The 27,728-nt window shown below is 45.1% G+C and overlaps 1 protein-coding gene across 3 annotated transcripts; it reads right to left on the bottom strand.

Moving 5' to 3' along the window:
• Window positions 1-5: 5 nt before the first annotated feature.
• IST1 (IST1 factor associated with ESCRT-III) lies at window positions 6-27,182 on the bottom strand. Of its 3 annotated transcripts, none has more exons than XM_084755670.1 (10): window positions 27,161-27,182; window positions 11,065-11,167; window positions 10,083-10,263; window positions 9,410-9,497; window positions 6,823-6,906; window positions 6,094-6,204; window positions 5,421-5,627; window positions 4,702-4,794; window positions 3,071-3,119; window positions 6-1,301 (listed from the first exon to the last, which is right to left on the bottom strand). In XM_084755670.1, the coding sequence occupies exons 2-10, from the start codon at window positions 11,150-11,152 to the stop codon at window positions 1,108-1,110; spliced, it is 1,095 nt and encodes a 364-aa protein (XP_084611796.1). In that variant the 5' UTR covers window positions 11,153-11,167; window positions 27,161-27,182; the 3' UTR covers window positions 6-1,107. The 3 variants fall into 3 exon arrangements, with proteins under 3 accessions (XP_084611796.1, XP_084611795.1, XP_084611797.1); XM_084755669.1 differs by lacking the exon at window positions 27,161-27,182 and adding an exon at window positions 22,148-22,279; XM_084755671.1 differs by lacking the exons at window positions 4,702-4,794; window positions 27,161-27,182 and adding an exon at window positions 22,148-22,279.
• Window positions 27,183-27,728: the final 546 nt, after the last annotated feature.

Raw genomic sequence — 27,728 nt, 5'->3', positions numbered from 1 at the left:
GAAAGAGCAGTACATCAGGTCTTTATTAGCAGCTAGTAAGCTATGAGATACAGACACATCAAAAACACTGAAGTTGCTTGAAACACATGTATGTACAGAAATATTACATGTAAGCAAAAATCTCATCTTCTAGTCCCAAAGCTAACCTCTTGGGGAAGGACAGCCTTGGCTAGGGGCAAAGAAGTTACCATGATAAAGTCTCCTCCACCCAGGAAAGCAGTGAACAACAGCCGCATGGCACTAAAACTTGAGATATCAGTTGTAAAGATTCCCTTAATCATAAAGTTTTCAAATGAAAACATGTGCCCCTCGTCACCTGTAGGCTTCCAGATCTCTACCCAAGAGACTTGGGTACTTCTATTAAGGCAACTGGAAGCCCACTCTAAGCTCAGACAAACCTGTGCTTCCTTCCTAACATGCGATGGGGAAAAACAAGTTTCTACAGTGCTGCCCTTTCCTAAAAGGGAAACACAGTACGCAAAGCAAAGGCCACAAGGGCTCCCTGAGAATCCAGTAGAACCAAGAGAGAGCTTTTCCAAACACATTTTGCAACTGGATCCAGGCAGAACAGTACCCTGCAGCAAGGAGTAGTGTTATGTGTCAATGAGAGGCCAGCCTCCAGGAGCCATGATGGTGGCTTCCTGAGCCATCTTCTAACTCATTTGAGAAAACACAGTGGCCTCGATTCTCTCTACAATCACCCCCACGCGGAGCCTTGTATTTACAAGTCAAGGTTGAGACATGTCATAGGGTACTCTCGTCCATGACCCAGCCATCTTTGGCAACTCTACCCACAATGCTTCTCTTCTCACTCCCTGGGAATGGAATGACCAGGAAAGAACCAAGGATCCATGTGACAGGAAGACAAACAGGCAACCACAGCCAAGAGGGGCCAACTCTTGGGCTGCAGCCAGAGTCTAGCTGGTAGTCTCAGTGGCACTAGGGAACTGGAAAGCAGCACAGCTGGTAGAACAGCAGCAGAGCCCCAAGGAGGAGTGCTCAGTGACGGTGAACAGACACAACGGAATTTGATGGAGGTTCATTGTTACAAGGAAGAAAAACTGTTCAGTATCAACGTCCAGTGTGGATGCTGCCTCTTTAGGACACCTATGTTTTCTTTTTCAGTTCCTCAAATCTCCGGGAAAGATCATCGAAGTCTATGTCTTCTGATGCTGAAGTGCTGGCTCCAGCAGATGCAGTTGGGAGTGTGTCTGGCACAGATGGCAACTCTGGCAGTACAAAGGTGTTGTAATTATCCACGGGTCTAGAAGGGGGCTTTGCAGGAGCTTCTGGCTTGGGTCCTAATTAAATTAGGGCAACGAGCACAATGTTACAAATGGCATAGAAATGACTTGGCCATCCCCCCAAACCCCACAAACCCTTTTGGCTGAGAGAGGAGAGCAGAGGCTAGGGAGCAGAGGCTAGGGTGCAGCCTCAGTTTTGGGTATTTATCTAGCATGCACAAAGTTCTTGGTTTGATTCCCCAGCACTGCATGTAACAGCATGGTGGCATATGCCTGTAACTTCCCGCACCAGGAAGCCAGCAGATAAGGAAGTCCAGGGTTAGTGCTGGAGAGCTTGCCCTAGTGGTGCACTGACCAGCTCAGCTACCACCCAAGGCCAGATCCAGGGCTTTGAGTTGGCCCACCCCATTATGACCTGCTGAAGCTTGTGACTACGCTGGTCCTACAAACCCAGAGCTGCAGGATCTCCATGACACAGAGCAACAACAGTATATCTGAGAGGAGTCCTGGTATTGAGGATAGCAGAAGCCTGAGGCCTTGTACCAGACCAATGACTCACTGCAATAAGCATCTGCAAGCAAATAAGTGTGGACAAAAGGACATACCGTGGGATTCACTGTGACACACTACAGCTTCCACAACAAGATTTTTTGGGGAAAGGGGGTGGGGGAGGTTGCAAGGGCAGAGGGTGGGTATGAGGGGCAGGGAGATGAGTGGGATTGAGTGCATGATGTAAATTTACAAAGAATCAGTAAATAGGGCAGGTTATGAGATTGAGCAGGTAAATGGCATTTCTCCTTGGCTTCGGCTTCTATTTTTGCCTCCACATTCCTGGCCTGATTGACAATGGACTGTGACATAGAAATGTAAGCAAAATAAACCCTTTCCTCTACAAGTTGCTTTTGATCATGGTGTTTTATCACAGCAATAGAAACTAAGACATCCTTTTTTATACCTCACTGTAAAAACCCACTAGGGTGAGGGGCTGGAGTGATAACTCAGTGGTTACGACCCAGGTTTGATCGCCAGCACCCACATGGTCATTCACAACAGCCTAACTCCAGTTCTGGGAGATGCAGTGCTCTCTTCTGGTCTCCAAAGGTGATGCATGCACATGTTGTATAGACACACATATACCCATATACACAAAATAATAAAATAATATTTTTAAAACTGAGGAAAGGCTGAAGGGATGACTCAGCTTCCCAGCACTTGGGACGAAGAGGCAGGTGGATGTCTTGAGTTTGAGGCCAATCTGGTTTAAAAATTGAGTTCCAGGACAGCCAAGACTATCTCTAACAAACAAGTCACCCATTACTGCAATCCCCAGAGGATTTTCCAGCCTTTACAGTGATCTGTACTCATGTATAAACCCATGTATATATAAAATAATAAAAATGTATTTAAATATAACTTAAAGTAGGGCTGGAGAGATGGCTCAGAAATTAAGAGCACTGGCTGCTCTTCCAGAGGTCCTGAGTTCAATTGCCAGAAACCACATAGTGGCTCACAACTACCTATAATGAGATCTGGTGCCCTTTTCTGGCGGGCAGGTGTACATGCAGGCAGAACACTGTATACATAATAAACAAATAGATTTTTTAAAAAGATTTTAAAAAAACTTGAAAGTGACTAAAATGAACAGAGAAGTTGGAAGGCTGGGGAAATTATTTGATGTTTCAAAGCAAGAAGGCCTGAGTCTTGTCTCAGGCGCATTCTATCTGAAAAGCGACATGGACCATCAGTGCAGCCCCATGACCATGCAGGGAGGACGGTACAAGAATAACAGGAGTCAGCAGCCGTGAAGCTTTCTGAACCACACTCACCAACAATCTGTGCAGAAGAAACATTTTTATCACCATTAATGTCATCAACCTGCAAAACAAAGATTGTTACCAAAGGAAAAAGCAATGAATGACATCTCTAGACCAAATACTAACACTAGCACCAGCTCCTCATTTTCCAGAAATGAAGCTGTTCCCCAAAAGCAACAGAATTTGCTCCTAGGAAGATTCCTCCTAGTCTCTCCACGCCAACCTCTGAACTGCTGGGCAAAGAGGGAAAGATCTTACCACACTGTGGCACTTCTCAGCTTCCAGGCATAGCAACTAGAGAGTCTACAAGAGCCAAGGCATCAAGGACTGATGAAGAGCCACCTCACTCCACACAGCTGGCCATGTTTTGATATATGGAATACTAAAGCATGAGAAAGACTCAGTTCCAGGAGAAAACACATCAACTAGAGATGGAAACCAATCAGAAGAATGGTAAGCAAACTCAGGGTCAGAGGGAGCTTCCTGGGTGAGTAATGTACATAGCACGTCCCACACCTACTTACTTTCTAAGTAACTCACAAGCTGGAAACAGCTCTCAAAGGCATGTATGTATGAGTCATGTCAGTCTGCACAAGACTGGCAGAAAGCAGTTCTCAGGCAGGGCTATTCTTCCACAGTACAAGGCATCTTCACCACATGAGCCTTTTATGAAAATCTTCCCACACCCCTACACCCCGGGGGCTGCACCAGAGCCTCCTGTACAATAGCCCTGCACCCACCACTGAACTACTTCCCTAGGTTTTGTTTTGCTTTTTTTTTCTTCCTTGGTTTTTTGAGACAGGGTTTCTCTGTGTAACCCCGGCTGTCCTGGACTCACTTTGTAGACCAGGTTGGCCTTGAACTCACAGTGATCCTGTATCTGCCTCCCAAGTGCTGGGATTAAAGGCGTGCACCACCACGCCAGGAATTTAAGGTCTTAGATTTGTAATCTATCTACTTCAACTGCCAAGCTGCTAAAATGACTGACCCGTGCCACAGGTTTGCTCTACATAAGTTTTAGCTACAAGAATAAAATGTGAAATCAACACTACAGGCCAAAAATGACTAAGTGGACACTTTTAAGTCAAATACCCCATTAAAAAAATAAATAAATAAATAAAAAGAAAAAAAGTCAAATACCCCATTCCCATCCTTTCCCATGACTGTTGGGAACTTTGAAAAAACAAGACACTCTAGTAAACACATTCTACTATCCGAGCACAGCAGCTCCATGAGCTTCTCGGCCGTGCAGTGCAGCAAGCCCTCTCCACTACGTGCTCTAGCAAAGCACTGCTTCCTCTTCACTTTCTTAGATAGGCTCATGTAGTCCAGGCTGACCTTGAACCCTGATCCTCCAAAAGGCTGCGACTATAGGCATGTGCCAGCATGCCTATATGAGCACTCACTCCCCAAGAGCAGCTCCTTCCTGATTCCTGGCTTCAGTGCTGGCATAGCATGCCCACCACAAATGCCACCAACAGAGCTCCCCATCTCCAGGGCAGGATGAACGCAACGAAGAATCCCGAAGCAAGAGCAAGACCCATGCTAAGTTGATCAAAAGTTTGCCTTCCCTGTCGCCATTATTTTGCTCTCTTCATGGGATTCACTCTCCTGCCGTTTATCAAAGAGGCTCAGGCACTTACAGATTCATACGATGGGGGAGTTGCTGGTATCTGAGGTGGGTGAATGTTAGGAAAGGCCTGGTAAGTCCCCACTGGCAATCCACTGAAATCCGACTGCAAGAGAAAAGCAGTATGAGAAACACTGCTCCCACTCTGAAACTTCTATGCGGCATGGGGAGAAACGTGTGTGAATACACAGTCCACACTTATGTGTGTGTTCAAGATCTCAGAGGAAAGAAAGGCTCAAAAGGATCACGTGGTCAGAAAGACTACAAGCTTAGAAATCTACAAAGGCTATTCCTCAGTTACCACATCAAGTGCTTTAATGTCTGTCTCAAAAAACAAACAAATAATAAAAACCAATCACTTTCTTGCTAACAACATCCTATCAACAAAGCTTTTCAGCCTGGTAATAAAGGCAAGTTCTTCATTCTCAGGAAAAGAAAATGTACTAACATTACTGCAACAGATACCCAGGTGTTTAGTAACCTTCCTAAAGGGACTTTCCTAGCACTGTCCTTAGATTTTTCTACTTCAGTGCTTGCAGCTGAAGCCAAGGATGTTCCTGAATCTGCTGCTGTCCCTCATTACACTTGCTTGATCACTCAGCTAACAGAGATGTTCTTACTGTTCTGTATTGCTGGCAGCCTGCAACTCCTCTGTGTGTTAGAGCCATCTGTCCTCTTTTGCAGCATTTTCTAAAGCATACATCCACACTTTGTTCGTATACACATACTTACTGGTCCCTTTGGCAGCGGATATGAGAAGGGAGCATTTGGAGATGGCATCGGCATGGGCATGGGCATAGGCATTGGCACTGTTCCATCAGGGGCACTAACAGGGGCAGTGAACCCGCCCCCTCCTCCTCTTCCAGGACCACCTTTCTTCACATCATCTGTAAATCCAACATCAATAAGATCTGTCTCCACCCCAACAGGAGCTTCTGCCTAAGAAAAAGACACACGCACTTATTAATCTATGGCCATGGCCAGGTTCTCTAGAAGTCTAGGGATACACACACAAGCATACAAGTTGTTGATGCTGCTCTCATGTAGTCCAGGCTAGCCTTGAACTGATCCTCTTGTTTATACCTCCCTAGTTAATGGGATTAACTGCTTTTCTTCCCCCTCCTCTCAACACAGGGTTTATCTATGTAGTCTCGGCTTTAGTCTTAAACTCACTTTGTAGACCAGGCTGGCCTTGAACTCACAGCCATCCGCCTTTGTTCACTCAATCTCCTGCTTTAAGTGCCCTGTGATATTTGCAGGCATATTTATTGTTTTGTTATACAAGAAGGTACTAGTTGAACAAAGGCTTACATTCACCAGTTATCGAGTATAAATAGCAGCTCCCCCCTCTCCAAGAGGTCCTACATAGAATCTCACTTCTCTTTGTGCTCTGGCATAAACTTACCATGACCACAGAGTCAGGCTCATAGGGTACATTGTAATTCTTGGCAATTTCAATCAGGTATCTCTCCACCAGGATTTTGGGTGGGGCTTCCACACTCAGTTTGTGCATTAGCTGTAGTAAAAGATCAACATCAAGAAGCATCTGTACCACCAGCCTAACCCTAACCTGTTCCTTTCTTTCTTTTTTTTAGGCAAGGTTTTTCTGTATAGCCTCAGCTGTCTTAAATTCACTTTGTAGACCAGGCTGGCCTTGAACTCACAGCAATCCACCTGCCTCTGCCTCCCAAGTGCTGGGATTAAAGGCGTGCGCCACCATGCCTGGCTCTAACCTGTTTCCTAAAAACTGTAGTTCCTCTCATTTTACTGGTAAAACTGAGAAAAGTAAGAATAAAGAACTATTTTGTTTGCAGGCGGACAGCACATTACAGGCCGCACGCTTTCCTCACACTCTCTAGTTGTGTATGAGACAGGTACTGAGAACAGACTCAGCACTGACACCTTCCCCACTCATTCTTCCGCCCCTTCTGCCCACTCTCCTTCCTGCCCTAGAGAACAGCAAAGAGAAAAGCAGCACAATCAAGCGGCAGGCGGCGCAAGGGCCACACTGCACACAGAGCCCTCTGCCCGACACTATCCCCAGCTAACTCAGCCATGCACCTGCACAACCCAAACACCTGCTGCTAATAAGCCACCTGTCCCCTGGGTGCTACTTAGCAGGTAGGTTCATTACCCTGTCATTTACAGTGCCAATCTGGTTGGTCCTGCACAACTTGCCATATTCCTTGCTGTATTTGGCACAGAGCTGATCAGCAACCTACAAAGAAAAAGACAACTATAACAGAAATCACTCCCATACACAGCTTCACAATTCCTCCATCAACAGTAAACACATTTTTATTACTGGGTTTAAAAAAAAAATGTCACCAGGCAGTGGTGGTACATGCCTTCAATCCCAGCATTCAGGGCAGCAGAGGCAGGTGGATCTTTGTGAGGAGTTTGAGGCCATCCTGGTCTACAACATGAGTGTAGGACAGCCAAGGCTACACAGAGAAACCCTGTCTTGAAACAAAAACAAAAAGTTTCTCTGTGTAGCCCTGGCTGTCTTTGAACTCAAAGATTCACCTGCCTCTACCTCCTGAGTGCTAGGAGTAGAGGTAGGCATAATTACTACCCGGTTAAACAGTGTCTCAAAAAAAAAAGGAAAAAGAACCACACTATTCCTGGGGAGTTTTGTTTATAATCTCTGTGTAAAATAACAGTAGTGGTAGTGATGAATGATGATCAGGAGTTCAAGGTCACTTTTTTTCCCAAATTTTCAAAAATTTTTTGGTTTTTTGAGACAAGGTTTCTCTGTGTAGTGTTGGCTGTCCTGGATTCACTTTGTAGACTTTTGTAGGCCTCAAACTCACAGCAATCTGAGGCCTGCCTCTGCCTCCGACAGTGCTGGGATTAAAGCCAGGCTCCACCTCCACCTCCACCTCCACCACCACCAGCTCAAGTCACTTTCAACTGCATAACAAATTCAAAACTGCCCTGGGTTATATGAGATCCTTGTGGTAGTTTGACTGTAACTGGACCCCATAGGTCTGTAGGGACTGCACTATTTGGAGGTGTGGCAATGCTGGAGGAAGCACGTCACTGTGGGAGGCAGGCTTTGAGGTCTCATGTGCTCAGCTCCTCCTCCATCACCATGTCTGCCTGCACGCTGCCATGAGAATAATGAACTACACTTGTAAAACTGTGAGCCAGCCACAAATTAAATGTTTCCTTATAAGAGTTGCCATGGTTATGCTGTCTCTTCACATCAACGGAACACTGAGTAAGACACCCTGCCTCAAAAAGAAGAAAAACTAGGGCATACGGCTCAGCGATAAACAGCATTTGTGATGGTGGTTCACAACTGCCTCCAACTCCAGTTCAGGGAGCCTGATGTCCTCTTCTGGCCTCTGCTGAAACCAGGCATGGACATGACGCGCACACACACATGCAGGCAGACAAACATTCATACACATAAAAATCTAAAAACAAAAATGTTCTGGAGATGGACACAGCTCAGTGATTGACACCTGTTCCATGTGTGAGGCCCTAGGTCTGACCCCCAGCACCACAAAAGCAAGAGACAGAAAGCAAAATGCGTTTCCATGTATACAAATAAGGTCAAGCAAATATATGTGTATAATATATGTAAGTTTTCTCCCTGTCCCTCCCCTGACTCCTGCCCCTTTTGAAAGAGGATATAGTCCAGACTAGCCTTTACTCCTGCCCTCTTGCCTCAGCCTCCAAAGTCCTGGGACTATAGGCACAGACTACCATACTCAACTAAAAAATAATTTAAGGCATAACCGCTAGCACATAAATCTAGCCCTTTAGAAAGTTGTTCAAATTCTCAGCCAGGCTACACAGAGAAACCCTGTCTCAAAAAAACAAAAAAAACCACAAATAACCCCCCCCCAAAAAAAAATGAAAAGAAAAAGAAAAAAAGTTGTTTAAATTCTCAAAACAATTTCTATGCTATAAAGATCTGAAAAGGAGTAACTGACTACCAAAGCCTATTTCTTTCCTGGTTTGTTTGTTTGTTTTTTTGGTTGTTCAAGACAGAGTTTGTCTGTGTAGACCAGGCTAGCCTTGAACTCACAGAGATCTGCCTCTCGAGTGCGGGGATTAAAGGCATGCCCACCACGCCCACTCCCCAAGTCTATTTCAAAACCAGAAGGTTGTGTACAAAACAAACTTTTCTTTTTCTTCCTTTCTTTTTTTTCCGGATTTTTGAAACAGGGTTTCTTTCTTTTCTTTTTAAATATTTATTTTTTTTATTATGTATACAGTGTTCTGCCTACATGTACACCTGCAGGCCAGAAGAGGACATTGGATCACATTATAGATGGTTGTGAGCCATCATGTAGTTGCTGGGAATTGAACTCAGGACCTCTAGAAGAGCAGACAGTGCTCCTAACCTCTGAGCCATCTCTCTAGCCCGAGACACGGTTTCTAAGTGTATAGCCTTGGCTGTCCTGGACTCACTTTGTAGACCAGGCTGGCTTCAAACTCACAGTGTGCCACCTGCCTCCGCCTCCCAAGTGCTGGAATTACAGGCATGCGCACCACGCCCAGCTAAAACAGACTTTTCTAATGATACAAAAAACTACACAGGCTGGGCATGGTGGCACATACCTTTACCCCCAGGATTCAGAAGCAGAGAAGGTGGATTTCTGTGAATTCTAGGCCAGCCTGGTTTAGATGAGTCCCAGCCAACTAGACTGACACAGTGAGACTTTGTTTAAAAGAACAAAACTAAACAAAAAACTAATTGTACTCACTATTTTCAACTCAGCCACTTCTGACTGCAGCCGAGGAGCAGCCCAGATCAGTGTAGACACAGATTCAGCCAGACCGGAATCTAGGTCCCTTATGAAAAAAAAAATATATATATTGATATATATGATAAATATGATATATATGATAAAACTTAACATCTTTAAAACAGTCCAAGCATGGTGCCCCACGCCTGTAATCCCAGCACTGAGGGAGGCAAAGACAGGGCAGATAGCTATGAGTTCGAGGCTAGCCTAGTCAGGAAAGTGAGTCTAGGATAGCAAAAGCTACACAGAGAAAATCTGTCTTGGGAAAATAAGCAAACAAACAAAACACAAACAGAATCCATAGTTCTTACATCATATACCAAATGACCTCCAAAGTTATGTCACAAACTATACTGGCTTCTGGTAACAGCCATTTCTTGTCCCTATTTTACTTCTGGTGAAACAGAAACTAAGTGACATGCCCAAGTCCACAAACCTCAGACAACTTGAACCAAAACTCAAGCTGGGACTCTGGACTTCAGATTGTTTTCTTTTCAAATAGACAAAAGATCCTTGGAAATGTGAAAGAACCTCTTGGTGTTAGCCTGCTGCAGTTCCATGTAAGACTGAGATAATATTACTCCACTCTCGAATTCCAGGTATGTTCAGCCTCCAAGACAAGATATCTTACTTCATAGACTGGATGAGGCCAAATCGGGCCAGCAGCAGGTCACAGTACAGCTCCAGGATCTCCATGGCCTCCACAAGGTAGTCTTCCCGGATAATGTGCTCCACACGAATGCGAGCTCGTTCATCCTTTCCAGCAGCCAGATAGTCAGCAATTTCCTTCCTTGCTTTCTGAGCCAATTCCGCTGGAACACAAACCGCACTCCCGTCACACAGCAGGAGTACATAGAACCCGCCATAGGCCGACCTCTACCCACCAGAGATGCCTGAGAAGACGGGTGCTCTGATCTACGATATCCGAGCTCACACTCACTTAGCACATCTCTCTCATCATCATGCTCTAGAATTTGCCACCCTGTATAGATGAGACCATGACGTAGGCTGACATTTCCAACTCAGGAGCCACTGGCTCTAGGATACCTATGTATACCATAATAGGGAGGCCCAAGTGCCTGGGACATATAAAAATGGCACAAAAAAAAATGTGCAGATCATCTATACTTAAGTGTCCTGTGTACTTTAAACCACATCTAGATTACTTATACCGTGTAACAGAAATGCTACATAAATGCTATTATAATGTGTTATTTTAGAATAATGACAAAAAGTCTGAAGATATACAGTATAGATCTGAATATGTTCTGATCAGCATTTGTTGAAACCCATGGATGCAAAGCATACAAATATGAAGGAGTCAACATTGGGAGGCAGAGGCAGGTGGATCACTGTGAGTTTGAGGCCAGCCTGATCTACAAAGCGAGTTCAAGACAGAAAAAAAAAGGGTACATAAAGGAGTAACATTATGTCCCATTCTCTGCAAAAGTGTTTCAGTTTAACTATATACAAGAGGCAGGCATGTATCCTAATTGCACAGCTATGAGAAGGACTGACTCCACAGCACTAGCCTGAAAGATCTAACTTGGGATGATGGCATCCTGGTTTTGTTAAAAAAAAAAGGGGGGGGGGCGGTCCGGCATAGTACTCACTTTTTTTTTTCTCCAACAGTTTAAGACGATTTATGACTAATCTCAGATTGACTCGCAGACGCTCAGCTTTGAAGCCGGAGCCCAGCATGCTGTCCTGCTCCTCCTGGGAAAAGTGGCAACAAGATGATGCGTCAGGTTAGCTCAGGAGCTAGCACTACTTAGAGGCACACTAGTGCATAACCCGGAGCCGCCTCTTTCTTTTTCCTTCTTGGAGTTGGAAGTGAACCCACAGGGCCGTGCACATGCTAAGCACATCTCAACCACTGAGCCACTAGAGTTTGTATTTTACCATTGTTCAAAGAACTGACTGAATAGGAACAAGTAGTTATGAAATCTGAAAGAATCTGGTGATAGATAAAATTACTAAGAAGGCACTGATCATGGGAGCAGGGTGACTAAGTAGACAAAGAGGCCGGGCAAGGTGGGGTGCACCTTTAGTCCCAGCACTCAGAAAAAAGAAACAGGCCGATCTCTGCGTCTGAAGTCAACCTGCTCTACATAATGAGTTCCAGGGTTAGCATAGTTACAGGGACAGACTGTCTCTAAATGTAAAAAAAACAACAACAACAACAACAAAAAACAAGACAGGAAGTACTTCCATTAAAAAAAGGGAGGGGTGCGGGCGTGGTGGTGCATGCCTTTAATCTTTTTTAATAGACTGCCAAAGTTAAAACAAAATTAAAAATATCCTCATGTTAATTTCTCGTGTATTGCTACTAAATCTAAGCCTTTGAGAAAAGCTGTTGTCTGGTATCACTGACATGTCATTAACATCTACTCAGGCACACACACTTACACAGGGTCTGTGAAGAGTACAAACAGGACCCTGCTCTGAAATTCTACAACAGCACTATTTACCAAGAATTGCACCAAGAGGCCATTACAGTCAGCACAGTACACGAGGTGTCAGGATACACACTGTGCACTGATTACTGTTTATTCTATTTCAAGACGATACAGTTTCTACTCTCAATTTTATTTCTGGATGCATAAATTTTTTAAAAATATAGTATCTAACAGGAGCTAGATCTGACAAAGTAACCAAGGAAAAGACAAATAAAACAGACAAAATGCCCAGACACTAGGACTAGTACCTCCCTGTGTAAAAAGCACTGTCAGAAGATTAGAGGGCACTTCCTCTCATGAAATTGCCTCCAGAAACCTTTACGCTAACTATACTGGAATAACCTGTAAGTCACAAAATAGCTCTTATCCACTATGCTGAATTATGGTCAATCCCTTTAACAAGTATTTATTGATTATGTGTCAGACTCTGGCTACAGACTGGAAATAAGTAACTACAGCCCCTGCCTCTCACAAGGAAATTATATTTTATTGAAGAAGAAAAAAAAGTTAAAATCCTGCCAACTATAACAGTGTTTAGAAAGGACTATAATTCTAGGGCCTCTCAATTGAGAGTGACTGGAGACATCTTGCACTGTCATAACTGGGGAGGAGGCTATGGGCAACTAGTAGGCAGAGGCTAGGATGCCATTAATCATACAAAATCAAATAAGACAATGGCTTACAATATCTGCTTCAGACTGAGAAACCTATTGTATGTAAAGAAATGACTCAAAGTCTTAGGACAATCATAAGGAAAGCTTCTCCTGATCACAAAGCCTACGCTGCACCCTAAAGAACAAACCAGATACTTGTAAAGGGAGGGCATGAGGCTGGTGTGGTGCTACAAGTTGACACATGTCAAGACCCTGTCTCAAACCAAAAACCTTCCAAGCACAAGGAATTGTGTGTGTAAAACTCCCAGGTTCCATTCTGAGAGTCAAGACTCCCAATACTCTAGTAGAATACGTGCTGATAGATCCAAAAGGCATCAACAGTCTCAGGCCCTCAGAAGCAGAGATGAGCAGGAAGTGGGAAGAAAGAAAAGCAGTAACAACTACTCCCATTTACATTCTAGTCACCTGCACCAAACTAGCCAGCAAGTATGGGTAGAACTTAGAACAGGCCAAGCGTGTCATCTGTAGCCCTAAACACCGAAAAAGAGTGGTAAGATGCCTTGAGTCTTTTTTTTTTTTTTTTTAATGTATACAATGTTCTGCCTACATGTGTGACTATCCACAAGATCGCATTATAGATGGTTATGAGCCACCATGTGGTTGCTCGGAACTGAACTCAGAACCTCTGGAAGAGCAGACAGTGCTCTTAACCACTGAGCCATCTCTCCAGCCCCCGATGCCTTGAATCTTAATTGTTCCCACCTGAGCAATATAGGGAGAACCATTAATCTGAACCCTAAATGCACCTGAAACCAAACCCCAGTAAACAATCAACGCTGTGCACCTTTACTGAACTATAAACTGTAATAGAGCTCAGATCATAAGCACAAGGCCTAAATATAAATGAGGTGGGGTTTGGGTTTTGTTTTTATTTTGATTTTGGTTTTGGTTTTTCGAGACAGGGTTTCTCTGTGTAGCCTTGGCTGTCCTGGACTCACTCTGTAGACCAGGCTGGCCTCGATATGATATGATATGACAGATACGACACATTTCTCTGATTACAGATTCCACAAGGGCAGTAACTATTTTTCTTTTTAGATTTATTTGTTTTATGTGTATGAATGTTTTGATCAGAAATGTAGGGCTGTGCACCATGTGCACTCCTGGTGCTCAGGTGGGCCAGAAGAAGACTGGATCTGGAACTGGAGTTACAACTGGTTGTGAGCTCTCTTTATGTCAGTGCTGGCAATTACATCCAGGTCTCCTGCAAGAAGTGGTGCTCTTACCCACCGAGCCCCCGCAAGGGCTTGCTGTAGTATAGAAGGCATTCAGTACATACGTCATGGAGGGTATTTGCGCATGTAGAGCCCAGAGGTGAACCTCCAGGACTGTTCCTCAGGAGCTTCAACCTTGTTTTGGATTTTTTGTAGACCAGGCTGGCCTTGAACTCAGAGATCCGACTTCCTCTGCCTCCGAGTGCTGGGATTACAGGCATGCACCACTGTACCAGCAAACCTTGCTTATTTGTTTGTTTGGTCTTTGTTTTGTTTTTCGAGGGTTTCTCTGTGTAGCCTTGGCTGTCCTAGAATCACTTTATAGACCAGGCTGGCCTCGAACTCACAGCAATCCAGCTGCCTCTGCCTCCCAAGTGCTGGGATTCAAAGCGTGCACCACCACTACCTGGCCACAAATTTTGCTTTTTGAGACAGGTTCTTAACTGGAAACCTGGAGCTCACCTTGTGACCCAGGCTGGGTGGCTACTGTGCCCCAGGGATCTGCCTATCTCTCCCCACGGCGCTGGGACTACAACTATGTGCCACCATGCCCAGCTTTTTATGTAGTTCCTAGGGATTGAACTCAGGTTAGATTTGAGCAGCAAGTACTTTGTCAACTAAACGGTCTCTGCAGTCCCCCACCATAACCCCATTTTCTTCTTCCGTTTTTTTTTTTTTAAACTTCTCTGATACATTATTACATCCTGACTGAAGTTTCCTCTCCCTCCACTTCCCCCCTCCCCATCTTCCCTCTCCCCCTGATCAACTCTTCTGTTTCCCTTTAAAAAAAAAAAAAAAGCAGTCTTCCTAGGAATATCCACTCAACATGGCCTAACAAGAAGATACAATAAGACTGGGCACTAAGCGGGGTGTGGTGGTGCAGAGGCAGGCGGATCTCTGTGAGTTTGAGGCCAGCCTGATCTACAGAGTGAGTCCAGGACAGCTAGAGCTGTCACACAGAGAAACCCTGTCTCGTAAAACAAAAGACAGGGTCTCTGTATAACAGCTCTAGCTGTCCTGGAACTCTCTGTAGACCAGGCTGGCCTCAAACTCACAGTGATCCGCCTGCCTCTGCCTCCTGAGTGCTGGGATTAAAGGCGTGGGCTGCCACCGCCACAGCCACCACCACCCAGTGAGAAATTCTGCCTTGAAAGAAGGGGGAAAAAAGTTTGAAAACAAGGGCTGGAAAGATGGCTCAGTGGTTAAGAGCACCTGCTGCTTTTGGTTCCCAGTAGCAATTAGTGTGGCTTACAACTGTCTCTGTAACTCCAGTTCCAGAGGACCTGGTGCCCTCTTCCAGCTTGCACGGGTGTGCTCATGATGTACTTATGTACATGCAAAAATTACAAAAACAGCCAGGCGTGGTGGCGCAAGTCTTTAATCCCAACACTTGGGAGGCAGAGGCAGGTGGATCTTGGTGAGTTGGAGGCTAGCCTGGTCTACAAAGTGAGTTCAGGACAGCTAAGGCTACACAGAGAAACCCTGTCTCGGAAAAAAATTACAAAAATAATTTAAAGAAACAAAAAGAAATCCTAGAAGGGTAAGAAACTTGATGTAGAAATCAACAACAGAGTGGAAAATGTCAGAAGAGTCAGCACACTTAAAGAGAGATCAATAAAGGTCTCCAGTTTGGGGAGGCAGAGGCAGGCAGATCTCTGAGTTCAAGGCCAGTCTGGTCTATAAAGCAAGTTCTAGGACAGCCAAGGTTACACAGAGAAACCCTGTCTCAAAAACAAACTAAAAATAAAAACTTAGCCGGGCGTGGTGGCGCACGCCTTTAATCCCAGCACGTGGGAGGCAGAGGCAAGCAGATCGCTGTGAGCTCAAGGCCAGCCTGGTCTACAGTGTGAGACTAGGACAACCAAGGCTACACAGAGAAACCTTGTCTCAAAAAACCAAAAACAAAAAACAAAAAAAAAAAAAACCAACTTTTTTTTTTCATTAGTGGCAACCTCTTCCCTCCAAAAATCTTAACAACCTAGACAGGAAACCATCAAAGAGAACTCTTAAAAATTATGATGATGCTGAAGTGTAGCTCTCTACAATTGAGGGCTTCTGGCAGGGGTACAGGTGGGGAAGGCTGTTTTGTTTTTTTTTTAATGGGCTTGCTACTGGGAGTTTGACCATGCAACAGTGAGTATATAGGCACCCAAACCAGACTTGTGTTGTTTGGGGGTTTTTTTGTTCTCTTTTGGGGAGGAGGGGTCACAAGGGTAGGGATGGCCATGGGAGGACTGGGAAGTGAGTATAATGGGGTACATGATGTGAAATTACCAAACAATCAATTAAAATATTACGAAAAAGTATTCCAATAAAAATTAACAAAACCAGGCTTGGTGGTGGCACACACCTTTAATCCCAGCACTTGGGAGGCAGAGTCAGGCGGATCTCTGTGAGTTCTGAGTTTGAGGCCAGCCTGGTTTACAAAGAGAGTTCCAGGACAGCCAAGGCTATTAAGAGGCATCCTGTCTCGAAAAAACAAAAAACCAAACGAAACAAAACCTAATTGGAGACTGTGCTTGTTGTACAATCATGAGCATGAGAGCTTGCATCCAAGCATGCATGTAACAAGCTAGTGACACCCCACATACACCTGTGACCCTAGCACTGATCTAAGTGGAGCCAGGCTCACTGAAGCTTGCTAGCTTCCAACCTCACCAAGAAAACTTGACTCCTAGGTTCACAGAGATACCCAGCCTCAAAAATAAATAAATAATAAAATAAAAGACAATGTGATAGAGGACACCAAGACACCCACTTCAGGACTCCATGCAAGAACACATGTTCACACCTGCACATACATGTGCACAGACACCAAACTGATAAACACAAATAAAAATGAAGAAAGTACACCAGGCGATGGGAGCACACACTTTTAATCCCAGCGCTAGGGAGGCAAAGGCAGTTGGATCTCTGAGTTCTAGCCTCTCTGAAACTAGCCAAGTTCACCAAGGAGTTCCAGAACAGCCAGGGCTCTATGTAGAAACAGGGTGAGGGGACACAACAATGTATGAACAAGGATGCCAGTAATTCAAAGGACAGCACAGAATGGTTTACAGGAGGACCTGGAAAGAGGTAAGGAAAAGGGGAAATTGTAATTAAATTATAATCTCAAAAAATGTAATTAGCAAAGTCTCAAATATTGTCAGAATAGAAGAGTCTAATGTTTGTAGCAAACTCCAGAGATGCTGGGACTACAACTCAATACTAAAGCATTTGCCCTAGATTTGAGATTTGTACTGTGCCCCCCCCCCCAAAAAAGCTTAAGATAGTAGCTAGAAATTCCCCTAAATCAACACACATACAGACAGACTCAAAAAAACTTTTAACATAATAAAACCTAGGTATTTATGCCCTAGAGTCAGAGATTTTTTCTCTCTCCAGAGATAGGGTTTCTTTGTGTTTCCCTAGCTGTACTGAAACTCAGTCTGTAGACCAGGCTGACTTTGAACTCAAGAGATCCACCTGTCTCTGCCTCTCCAAGAGCTGGGATCAAAGGTGTACAAAACCACACCCAGCCAACTAAGTAAGCCAGATAAAAGTAATATATTACCTATTATCTATAATATATTACCTTTGGGCATTATCAAAAGCCAAAAGACAGTGTGGCATGAACCTATTGCTACAGCTACTTGGGGTAAGGATAGAGGATCACCTGAGGCCAAATGGGCAACACATCCAAGATCCCAAAAGTCAGAAAGGAGGGGACAAGCTATAAATGTCACCTGAGATCAGAGGCCAAAAGAAAAAGTCATTTTCAAAGTACTGAAAGGAAGGAGCCATCAACCCAGAAACTTCCATCCAACAAATTATCCCTCAGAGGCTGGTGAGCTGGCTCAGCAGTTAAGAGCACTATCAACTCTTCCAGAGGTCCTGAGTTCAACTCTCAGCAACCACATGGTGGCTCCCCTATGAGATCTGGTGCCCTCTTCTGGCATGCAGGTGACCTGCAGATAGAGCACTCATATACAAAAAATAATCTTTAAAAAATTATCCCTCAGAATTAAAGGTGAAACAAGACACGATCTCATGAGAGAAAATGAGGAAGTTTTGTCCTCACCAGAACTGCTGTAAAAAAACTGCTAAAGAAAAGGCCAATGAGAGGTCAGCGTAAAAGTGCTTGCTGGAGGGGCTGGAGAGATGGCTCAGAGGTTAAGGGCACTGACTGCTCTTCCAGAAGTCCCAAGTTCAATTCCCAGCAACCATATGGTGGCTGACAACCATCTATAACGTGATTTGGTGCCTTCTTCTGGTGTGCAGGTATACATGCAGGCAGAGCACTGAATATATAATAAACAAATTTTCTTTTAAAAAAGTGCTTGCTGGCAAGCCTGGTGATCTGGGTTTCTGGGTTCAAGCACCAGAACCCACAAAAAGGTGGAAGAAGAAAACCAATTTCACAAAGTTATCATTTGATATAAACACACACAGCATCATGTGTGGCACTCCTCCAACACACATAAGATATAGAAATGGTAAATTATGAATAAATTTAATTGTTTCTCTCAACTGTTAAACTTGACAGTTTAGAACAAGACCAGCATTTTTATGAGATTTTCAATATACATAAATGTAATCCTTAAAATAATCATTATATAAAGGGAGGAAGGTGAAGTAACCTATATAATGGTAAGATTACTACAGTCTACCATAAGTGGAAAAATATTGACTCTAAAAATATAGCCACATCTATCACCTCTACAGCAACCACAAACACAGCCACACACAAATAAAAATACTTTAAGGATTTTTATTTTTATTCTTGTGTACATGTGTATCTGTGTATGTGCATGGCACATGTGGGAGCTGGATTTACAGGAGGTTGTTAGACACCAGAAGTGGGTGCTGGGAACAAAAACTGGAGTCTGGAGAAGCAGTAAGCACTCTTCACCCCTTAGCCATCTCTACTTTAAAATACACAGGGCTTTAAACCAAAATACGGAAAAGTGACCAACTAACCTAAAAGGTAGCAAAACTAGTAAGAGCAATGAAAAAATGAACAAAGAGGGGGCTGGAGAGATGGCTCAGAGGTTAAGAGCACTGACTGCTCTTCCAGAGGTCCTGAGTTCAATTCCCAGCAATCACATGGTGGCTCACAACCATCTGTAATGTAATCTGATGCCCTCTTCTGGCCTGCAGGCAGCACACTGTATACATAATAATAAATCTTTTAAAAAAATGAACAAAGAGAAAAGGTAAGTAGGCATTCAAATTTATATAATTAGATGTGAATGGTAAAAAAAAAAAAAACACAGTTAAAAAACAGATGACGAAGCTGGACGTGGAGGCGCACGCCTTTAATCCCAGCACTTGGGAAGCAGAGGCAGGTGGATCACTGTGAGTTCAAAGCCAGCCTAGTCTACAAAGTTGAGTCTAAGACAGCCAAGGACTACATAGAGAAACCAAAAAAAAAAAAAAAAAAAAAAAAAAAAGCAGATGCTGACCCAGTCACGGTGGCAAAGGAATTTAATACCAGCAGGTAGGAAGCAGAGGCAAAAGACTGTGAGTTTGAAGCCAGTCTGGTATACGCCATGCCAACCTAGGCTTTATAGTGAGATTGTGTCTTAAAAACAACAACCAAGCCAGGTGTGGTGGCGCATGCCTTTAATCCCAGTACTTGGGAGGCAGAGGCAGATGGATCGTTGTGAGTTCAAGGCCAGCCTGGTCCACAAAGCAGAATCCAGGACAGCTAAGAAAACACAGAGAAACCCTGTCTGGAAAAACAAACAAACAAACAACAACAACCAGAGATGTCAAGAGTGGTGGTACCAGGAGTTCAAGAGATGGCTCATCATAGCAGTTAAAAGCATTCAACTGGCTGCTCTTCCACATGGCCCTGCTTGGTACTCCTTGTGCCAACATGGTGGCTCACAGCTGACTGTTAACTCCTTTCCCAGGGGATCTGATCTGATGCCTTCTTTGTGGCCTATGATGGCACCAGGCATGCACATGATACAGACATACATGCAAGCAAAATATTCACACACAAGAAGGAGGAGGAGGAGGAGGAGGAGGAGGAGGAGGAGGAGGAGGAGTTGTTGTTGTAGTTGTTGTCTGGTGTACACCTGGATTCCCAGCACTGCGAGACAGGCAGGCAGGATCATAACTGTGAAACCAGCCTAGACTACACAACAAAACCTATCTCAACTCAAAAGTGTCAAAATGAACAACAGCAAAAACTGACTAATTAATGTTAACAGGAAGGGCACTTCATGTAAGTGGGTGTGTTGACCAAGAAAACCCAACTGTAACTCTAAATGCCTTTCATGAGAAGACTCAGAGCACCACGAAGACACCTGACACCCCGATTACACTCAGAGGCTTCACCACCCCTCCCTTGGTAGCTCACCCATCTAGCAACAGAACACCAGCAAAGACAGCCACCCCTGTGCTGCCTGCTAATGGCTGGGGACCGAACAGCTCAGACCGCTAGCTCAAGCTAGAAGTGTTTTCAAAGTTTCTTCGCGTGTATATGTGTGTGCACATTCATTTGCAAGGGCCACAAGTGTGGAACAACTGTGGACTCTTTCTGCCACGGAGATACTGAGCAGCAAACTCATATCTAAGCCTTCCTCCTCTTCATTCAATCTGGTTCCTAGCCTGTAAGGCGTCACTTGGAGAGGACCTGGGTTCCAGTCCCAACACCCACACGGTTGCTCACAACTGTCCATAACTAGTTCCAGGGGATCTGAACTGCGCAGGCACCAAGCACACACATGATGCACAGATACACATGAAGGCAAAACACCATACATAAAATGAAAACAAATATTTAAAGAAAGCAAAGGAAACCTCATTATCAATAATTTATTCCACCTGAAATAACTTACACTACACTCTGTTCTGCAGTTTTACTTCAAACCACCAGAGGTTACATATAACCGGGACTTGATACTGATCAGAGCTTAAAGTAAAGTGCACCAGAGTCTATTGAGGGATTATAGAGGTGCAGATCTTGTTAGAAACCAGCGGCACAGGAAAAAAATCGAAGGGCTACAAAAAGCAATCTGGGGAAGAAAACTATTTTTATCAAGTGAGACTATGAAGAAGCCGCATGACTTAAACACAAAGGCGGCGTGAAACTCCCCACGAAGGTCTCAAAAAGCCTGAGGGGTGTGAGGGTGTGAGATGTTTTTAAATAAAACCTAAGGTTTTATTAGGCTGGAAAGATAAATGCCTAAAGAAAAGTGTGACTGGGGCTGGAAAGATAGCTCAGCGGTTAAGAGCGCCACCTGCTCTTCCATAGGTCCTGAGTTCGGTTCCCAGCAACCACATGGTGGCTCACAACCATCTATAATGGGATCTGGTGCCCTCTTCTGGTGTGCAGCCATACATGTAGGCAGAACACTGTATATATAATAAATATTTCTGTGTGGGGGGGGTATTTTTTGAGACAGGGTCTCCCTGTGTAGCCTTGGCTGTCCTCGAACTCACAGCGATCCGCCTGCCTCTGCCTCCCAAGAGCTAGGATTAAAGGCGTGCGCCACCACGCCCGGCAAATAAATCTTTTTTTTTTAATATTTTATTTAATTTTAGTTTATGTGCACTGGTGTGGGGGTGTCAGATCTTGGAGTTACAGACAGTTGTGAGCCGCCATATGGGTGCTGGGAATTGAACCCGTGTCCTTTGGAAGAGCAGGCAGTGCTCTTAACCACTGAGCCATCTCTCCAGCCCCCCGGCAAATAAATCTTAAAAAAAAAAAAAGTATGACTGAAACAAACCAACTGTTTTTTTTTTTTCAGGTAGATGGAGGAGTTATACTGCTTTGCTCTCCTAATAAAAACACAAAACACCACGAAAGCATAACAAAAGAAATCACAATCTCCTCTGAGAACCGTTCAACATCAGACTAAGCAGAGACAGAGGGGGCAGGCAGCCTTAGCCTCCCTCTGCCTAAACCCGAGCGAGGAGCTCCGCATCCTAGTGCAAGCTCAAGGTGCCGAGAGCCACTCCTGACCCCAGCACCCGGAAGAGGAGCGCTGCGAGCTCGGGCTATCCACGTCTGACTCACCCCGCCAGCGACCGAGGCGGTGTAGACGAGGCCTTCCCGAGGGTCCCGACCGGACGACACGGCAGAGGCGCGTCTCCTCGGAGCCCAGATCAACACCCCCAGCCCGGGAAGGGGCGGCGGGACACAGGGGCGCCTGCACCCGCGCCGCGGTCCCACCCCCTCCAGCGGCCCGAGCCCCACCTCCGGCCGGACCCCAGGGCTTTCCCTTCCTCTCCCGCTGACACCCGCGGGATGGTGGTTTGCCCTCACGGTCCTGACGCCGGCTGGGGTCCGGTAAAAGCGGGGCGGAGAAGGAAGAAGTAGACGAAGGTGCCTATGGCTAAGGAGGGCGAGCTCACCTGGAGGAATCCCGACGTGAAAACGGAAGAGACTGACTTCCGATTAGCCGCCCAGCATCCAAAATGGCGACTCCCCCGACCTCACCACCGCGAACTCGAGCGGAGGAATCCACGGGGCCGGGATAGCCACGCCCTGCTCTGCAGGCATTGGCTGCGCGCGCAGCGCTGGGCCGGGCTCGGGACTATTTCCCACGGCGGAGGCGCGGGACTAGACTTGTGCCTCGTCACGTCACTCAAGCGGTTGAGTCACCTGCTAGGGGGCGCGCCTTGGAGTTTGCCCCCGGGCGCGGCGAGGGGAGTGGAGGGTGTTCCAGATTGTTCAGCCCCTCGAAAAACCGGGCAGTCGGCCTCGGAGGAGCGGCTGGGCGGGGTTCAACACACTACCGACGCTGGTCCTGTGTTCCGCTCTCTTTTCTGGGCTTAGCCTCCAGTAGACTTTTCTGGGCTTGGCGGCAAAGAGCCTTGTTCCTATATTCTTGTTCTTGGCCCTGCTGTAGAGGCCACAGCTTCCAAGCCCAAAATTGTGGCTTGTCTTGGGTCAGTCGTAAAACGAGGACAGCGAGTTACCCTGCGAAGTTGTATGAATTTGAAGATAACTGGCTGGTAACCAGGCGCCAGGATTCCGGGACCCCAGAACACACAATATTTGGTTCCCTTAAAATGTTCGGATTTTTCCCCCAGTAAAATAGTTACATATATAAATTGTAGTTCTGCAACAAGATTATGGCGTTTGTTGCTAAAATAAAATAAAATAAAATAAAATTCTTCTTTGACGGACTAAACGCACACAGTCCCAACTACAAAGTACATAGTGAGGAAAGTTCTCCCTGAGGCACAAATTGGTTTATTGGGCTTATTTACAGAACATAGGTGACAGGTCACTTAACAGCCATGTGGATAATCACTCTCTCTGAAATAAGGTTGCACTGGAAAGTCTTCATCCAGGTCCCCAGTCTATACTCTAGCCCATCCCCAGGCCACATGGAATTTGGGCAGAATAGCGAACAACAGGTGGTATAGAGTGCCCGGATACCTAGGTAAGGGTTCCAAAACCCCCCTGACCCCTCACCTTCATGAGGGGATGATCTTTGCCTGTGGGCGCTGCTAACTCCTGAAGATGGTTGATGTTTGTCTCCAAAGATGGTAACGTACCACAGCATTTAAAAAATAATAATAATCAGAGCTGGGCATGGTGGATGGAGCACGCCTTTAATCCCCCCGCTCGGGAGGAGAGGCAAAGGCAGGCAGATATCTGTAAATTCGAGGCCAGCCTGGTCTACAAAGAGGCCAGGATATCCAAGGGCTCTGTGTAACAAAGAAACCCTATCTCGAAAAACCAAAATCATCACCACCATCATCATCACTATCACCATTTTTAAAAGGGATAGATTGCTCAGATTTTAAATGCCTAGAGACAGCCGGGCAGTGGTGGCGCACGCCTTTAGTCCCAGCGCTTGGGAGGCGGAGGCAGATCTCTGAATTCAGGGATCTGACGCCCTCTTCTGGCCTTCTTGAGTACCTGCCGGCACAGTGTTCTGCCTGCATGTACACCTGCAGGCCAGAAGAGGGCACCAGATCTCATTATAGATGGTTAAGAGTCATCGTATGGTTTCTGGAAATTGTCCTCAAGACCTCTGGAAGAACAGTGAGTGCTCTTAACCTCTGAGGCATCTCTCCAGCTGCCCCCACCCCAAAAATATTTTTTTAGATTTTATGTAGATGAGTGTTCTATCTTAACCATTGAGCCATCTCTCCAGGCCTGCCACCCATATAATTTTTAAACAATTTTTTTGTTTTTGTTTTTGTTTTTGTTATTGGAGACAGGGTTTCTCTTGTAGTCCTGGCTGTCCTGGACTTGCTTTGTAGACCAGGATGTCCTCGAACTCAGAGATCCGCCTGCTTCTGCCTCCCGAGTGCTGGGATTAAAAACAGGTTGCCACCACACCCGGCTTTTTAAAACAATTTTTAACAGATATTTGGAGTCATTAACCAAAAAGTAGGAAGAAATTTGCTGGAAGCGGTGGCGTGCTTTTAATCCCAGCACTGGGGAGGCAGAGGCAGTAGGGTATCTGTGAATTCAAGGCCAGCCTGGTCTACACAGAGAACTCAAGGGCAGACAGGACTTATTTGAAAACTTTTTTGGCAATAAAGTTTATAAGACTTAAAACTAAAAGGGAAAGAAGCACCACCAGGAATAACTCTGCAGGCAGTCCTGTAATCCCAACTCTTGGGAGGTAGAGGCAAGAAAATCAGAATTTCACTGATGTCTTTAACTACGTAGAGAGTTCCAGGCCAACCAGCCTATATAAGGCCCAGTTGCTGTTTTAATGGTTCTGAATTAATTCTCAAGATTTTAAAGGAACCATAATATTTCTCTGAGGCTGGGGTTTGCCATGTAGCCCAGGCTGTCCCCCAGCTCCTATCATGTTTTGTTTTTTCCTGACTGTTGGGCCAGCAGGCATGCACCACCAGCAGAGCTCTACTGATGGGCATTTAGATTATTTCCAGATTTTGCTTATGAACAATGCTAGACGTTTACTGGCATGAACTGTATTCACCGGGTAAATTCCCAGAAACGAAAGAACTGGATCAAACAGTAGGTACATTTTTTTTTTTTGAGACAGGGTTTCTCTGTGTAGCCTTGGCTGTCTTGGACTCGCTATGTAGACCAGGCTGGCCCGCAACTCACAGAGATCCACCTGTCTCTGTCTCCTGAGTGCTGGGATTAAAGGTGTGCGCCGCCACCACCTGGCTGAGTAGGTATATTTTTATTATTCTAATAAATATCACCCTCTCACCTTTCACAGAGATATCAGTTTACACCACAGCATGAAATTTTCTATCTCACCTTGGCCACGGCAGCACAGTATACTAGGATAACTTTTAGGATCATTGACATCATAGTAACCTTGATCCAAGCCTAAGAAGTAAATAGATACTTTTACACCTGTAATCCAACACTCAAGATGCTGAGGCAAAAGGATTGCCCTGAGTTCCATGTTAGTGTGTGCTACAGTATAAGACCCTGTCTCAAAAACAGTTGCAAGCTGGAAGCATGAGGGTCAGAAGTTCAAGGCTGTCCTCCCTGCAGAGCAAGTTTGAAGCTAGCCAGCTACTAAAACTGTCATTAAGATCCAGTCTAGTGTCAGGATTTATTTAGAAAACTTACTTCCTATGTGAGAGTTTCTTTGGACTCAGATGCCATCGCCTTTACCTTGGGTTTTAACAAAGCCCACCAGTGTAATGTTTGAGACTCTATAATATCTCTGTTACGAATTGTGCTACAACAGCCAAATTGTTCAGACACTATCTGGAGAGGAGGGTGGGGAACACGGTCTGTCCTTGGCTCAAGAGACCAGTTTCACTCAGAAGCTAAAAATGATCCAAAGTAAAGTGACTCTTTCACTCGAAAATCTTTTGTTATACAACAGAAAGTAACATGTGAGGTTTCTTTGGTTACCCATGTATTCTCTTTTGTGTAAGTCTTTATAATTAGTGGCTGTAACTAAAATCTAACACAGTGCGAACTCAGTAAAGTGAGTTTCTCACTAGCAGGCCTGTCAGACCTGTTTTTGAAGAACCCCTCCGGCTAGGAATGGCTTCTTACATTGTTACAAGGTTGGGAAAGAGTGGTAGAGAGATAGGATACCTTTCCCACAAAGCTTAAAATATTTACTACTTGGTCCTTTATAGAAAACCTTTGCTAACTCATACAATAAAGCATTGCATGTGTATAAGAGAAAAACGATGGCACCATTAACTACATAGGTTTTGGGTTTTGTTTGTTTTGTTTTGATTAAAAGATAATCTCCTGTTGGGCGGTGGCGGCCCATGTCTTTAATCCCAGCGCTCAGGAGGCAGAGGTAGGCGGATTGCTGTGCCAGCCTGCTCTACAAAGCGAGTGCAGGACAGCCAAGGCTACACAGAGAAACCCTGTCTCAAAAAAACAAAACAAAACAAAAAGACAATCCCCTGTGGCCTAGTCTGACCTCAAACCTAATCTGTAACCAAGGATGGCCCTGAACTCACAGAGATCCGCCTACCTCTGCCTCCCAAGTGCATAAAATTCTTTTTTTTTTTCCTAAACTTGCTTTGTAGACCAGGCTGGCCTCGAACTCACAATGATCTGCCCTCCTTTGTCTCCTGAGTGCTGGGATTAAAGTCCTATGCCACCATGCCCGGCTGTGTAAAATTCTTTAAAGAGATTACAAGTATATATTTCCATCACTTGGTGACAGTTTCTTAGATATGACAGCCAAATAACTGCAACCAAAGGGGGAGGGGGACAGGCTTTGTGTAAATGAGAGAACTTTTCAGCTTTGAATGACATTATTTATTAAGTAAAAAGAAAATATACACAGTGGGAGTGATTTGTTTGGAAACCATATATTTAATAAGGTAAACATATCAGGAATACATTTTTTTAAAAAAGCTATTACAACAGAAGTTTAAAGCCGAGGTGTGGAGGTGGAGACGCATCTCAGCGCTAAGAGCACTGGGTATTCTAGGAGATCTGGGCTGAATTCTTTGCACCCACATGGTGGCACACAACCAAATGTTAGTCCAGTTCAGGGGAGCCAATGCCCGCTTAAGGCCTCCCTGGGCATCAGGCATGCACACGCTGCAGAGAAATACACACAAGCAGAACACCCATGCACATGGAAATAAAATAAAATAATAAAATAAAAAGACAGCTCAGTTAGACACAGTGGCACACTCATTACAAAGCCATGGGAAACGGAGGCAGAATGTGTTAGCTTGCTTGTCATGATTAGCTGCCAACTTGACAGAACCAAGAAGTATCTAGAAAAGAATCTCAATTAAGGAAGAAGACATTGACCTGGCCAGGTCACGCACACATTTAATCCCAGCACTCAGGAGGCAGAGGCAGACAATTGCTGTGAGTTCAAGGCCAGCCTGGTCTACAAAGTGAGTCCAGCACAGCCAAGGCTACACAGAGAAACCTTGTCTCAAAAACCAAACCAAAACAACAACAGCAAAAAAGACACTGACCTGTGGGCATGTCTGTGGGTCGTTGTCTTGATTTTAATAGTTGGTGGCACCATGCCCTAGGCAGGAGGTCCTGAAATGCATCTGAAAGCTAGCAGAGCATAAGCCTGCAAACAGGATCTTCCATAGCTCCCCCTGAACTCCTTTGGCTGTGAATTGAGCTCCTTGGTCTGAGGTAATACTGTGGGAACAGTAAGTAGGCCAGCCTTCAAGCTCCTGTCTTGCCTTTCCTAAGTGATGAACTGTGGTCTGGAATGGTAAAGCCCAATAAACCCTTAAGTGACTTTTGGCCAAGATGTTTTCTCACAGCAACAGGAATGACCCTAGGATAGTTACCTGTTGCTGAAACAAAATGCCTGACAAAACTATCTCAAGGAAGGGTTTGGCTTTGGCTTCCAGTCCCAGGCTGTGCTCCATTGTGTTGGAGAAGTCATGGAGGCTGGAGCCATGGGGAGCTGGTCACCTGCGTCTGTGGTTAGGACGCAGACAGCAGGGAAGGGCTGTGCTCAGCTGGCTTCTTTCTTCTTCACTGAGTCCAGGACCCCAGCCCACTCACATTTAGGATGGCTTC

The sequence above is a fragment of the Acomys minous genome (genome assembly GCF_964271855.1).
Source record: "Acomys minous genome assembly, chromosome: 14".
NCBI lineage: Eukaryota > Metazoa > Chordata > Mammalia > Rodentia > Muridae > Acomys > Acomys minous.
The sequence above is the reverse complement of the archived record's forward strand: the minus strand, read 5'-3'. Positions and strand labels throughout refer to the sequence as shown.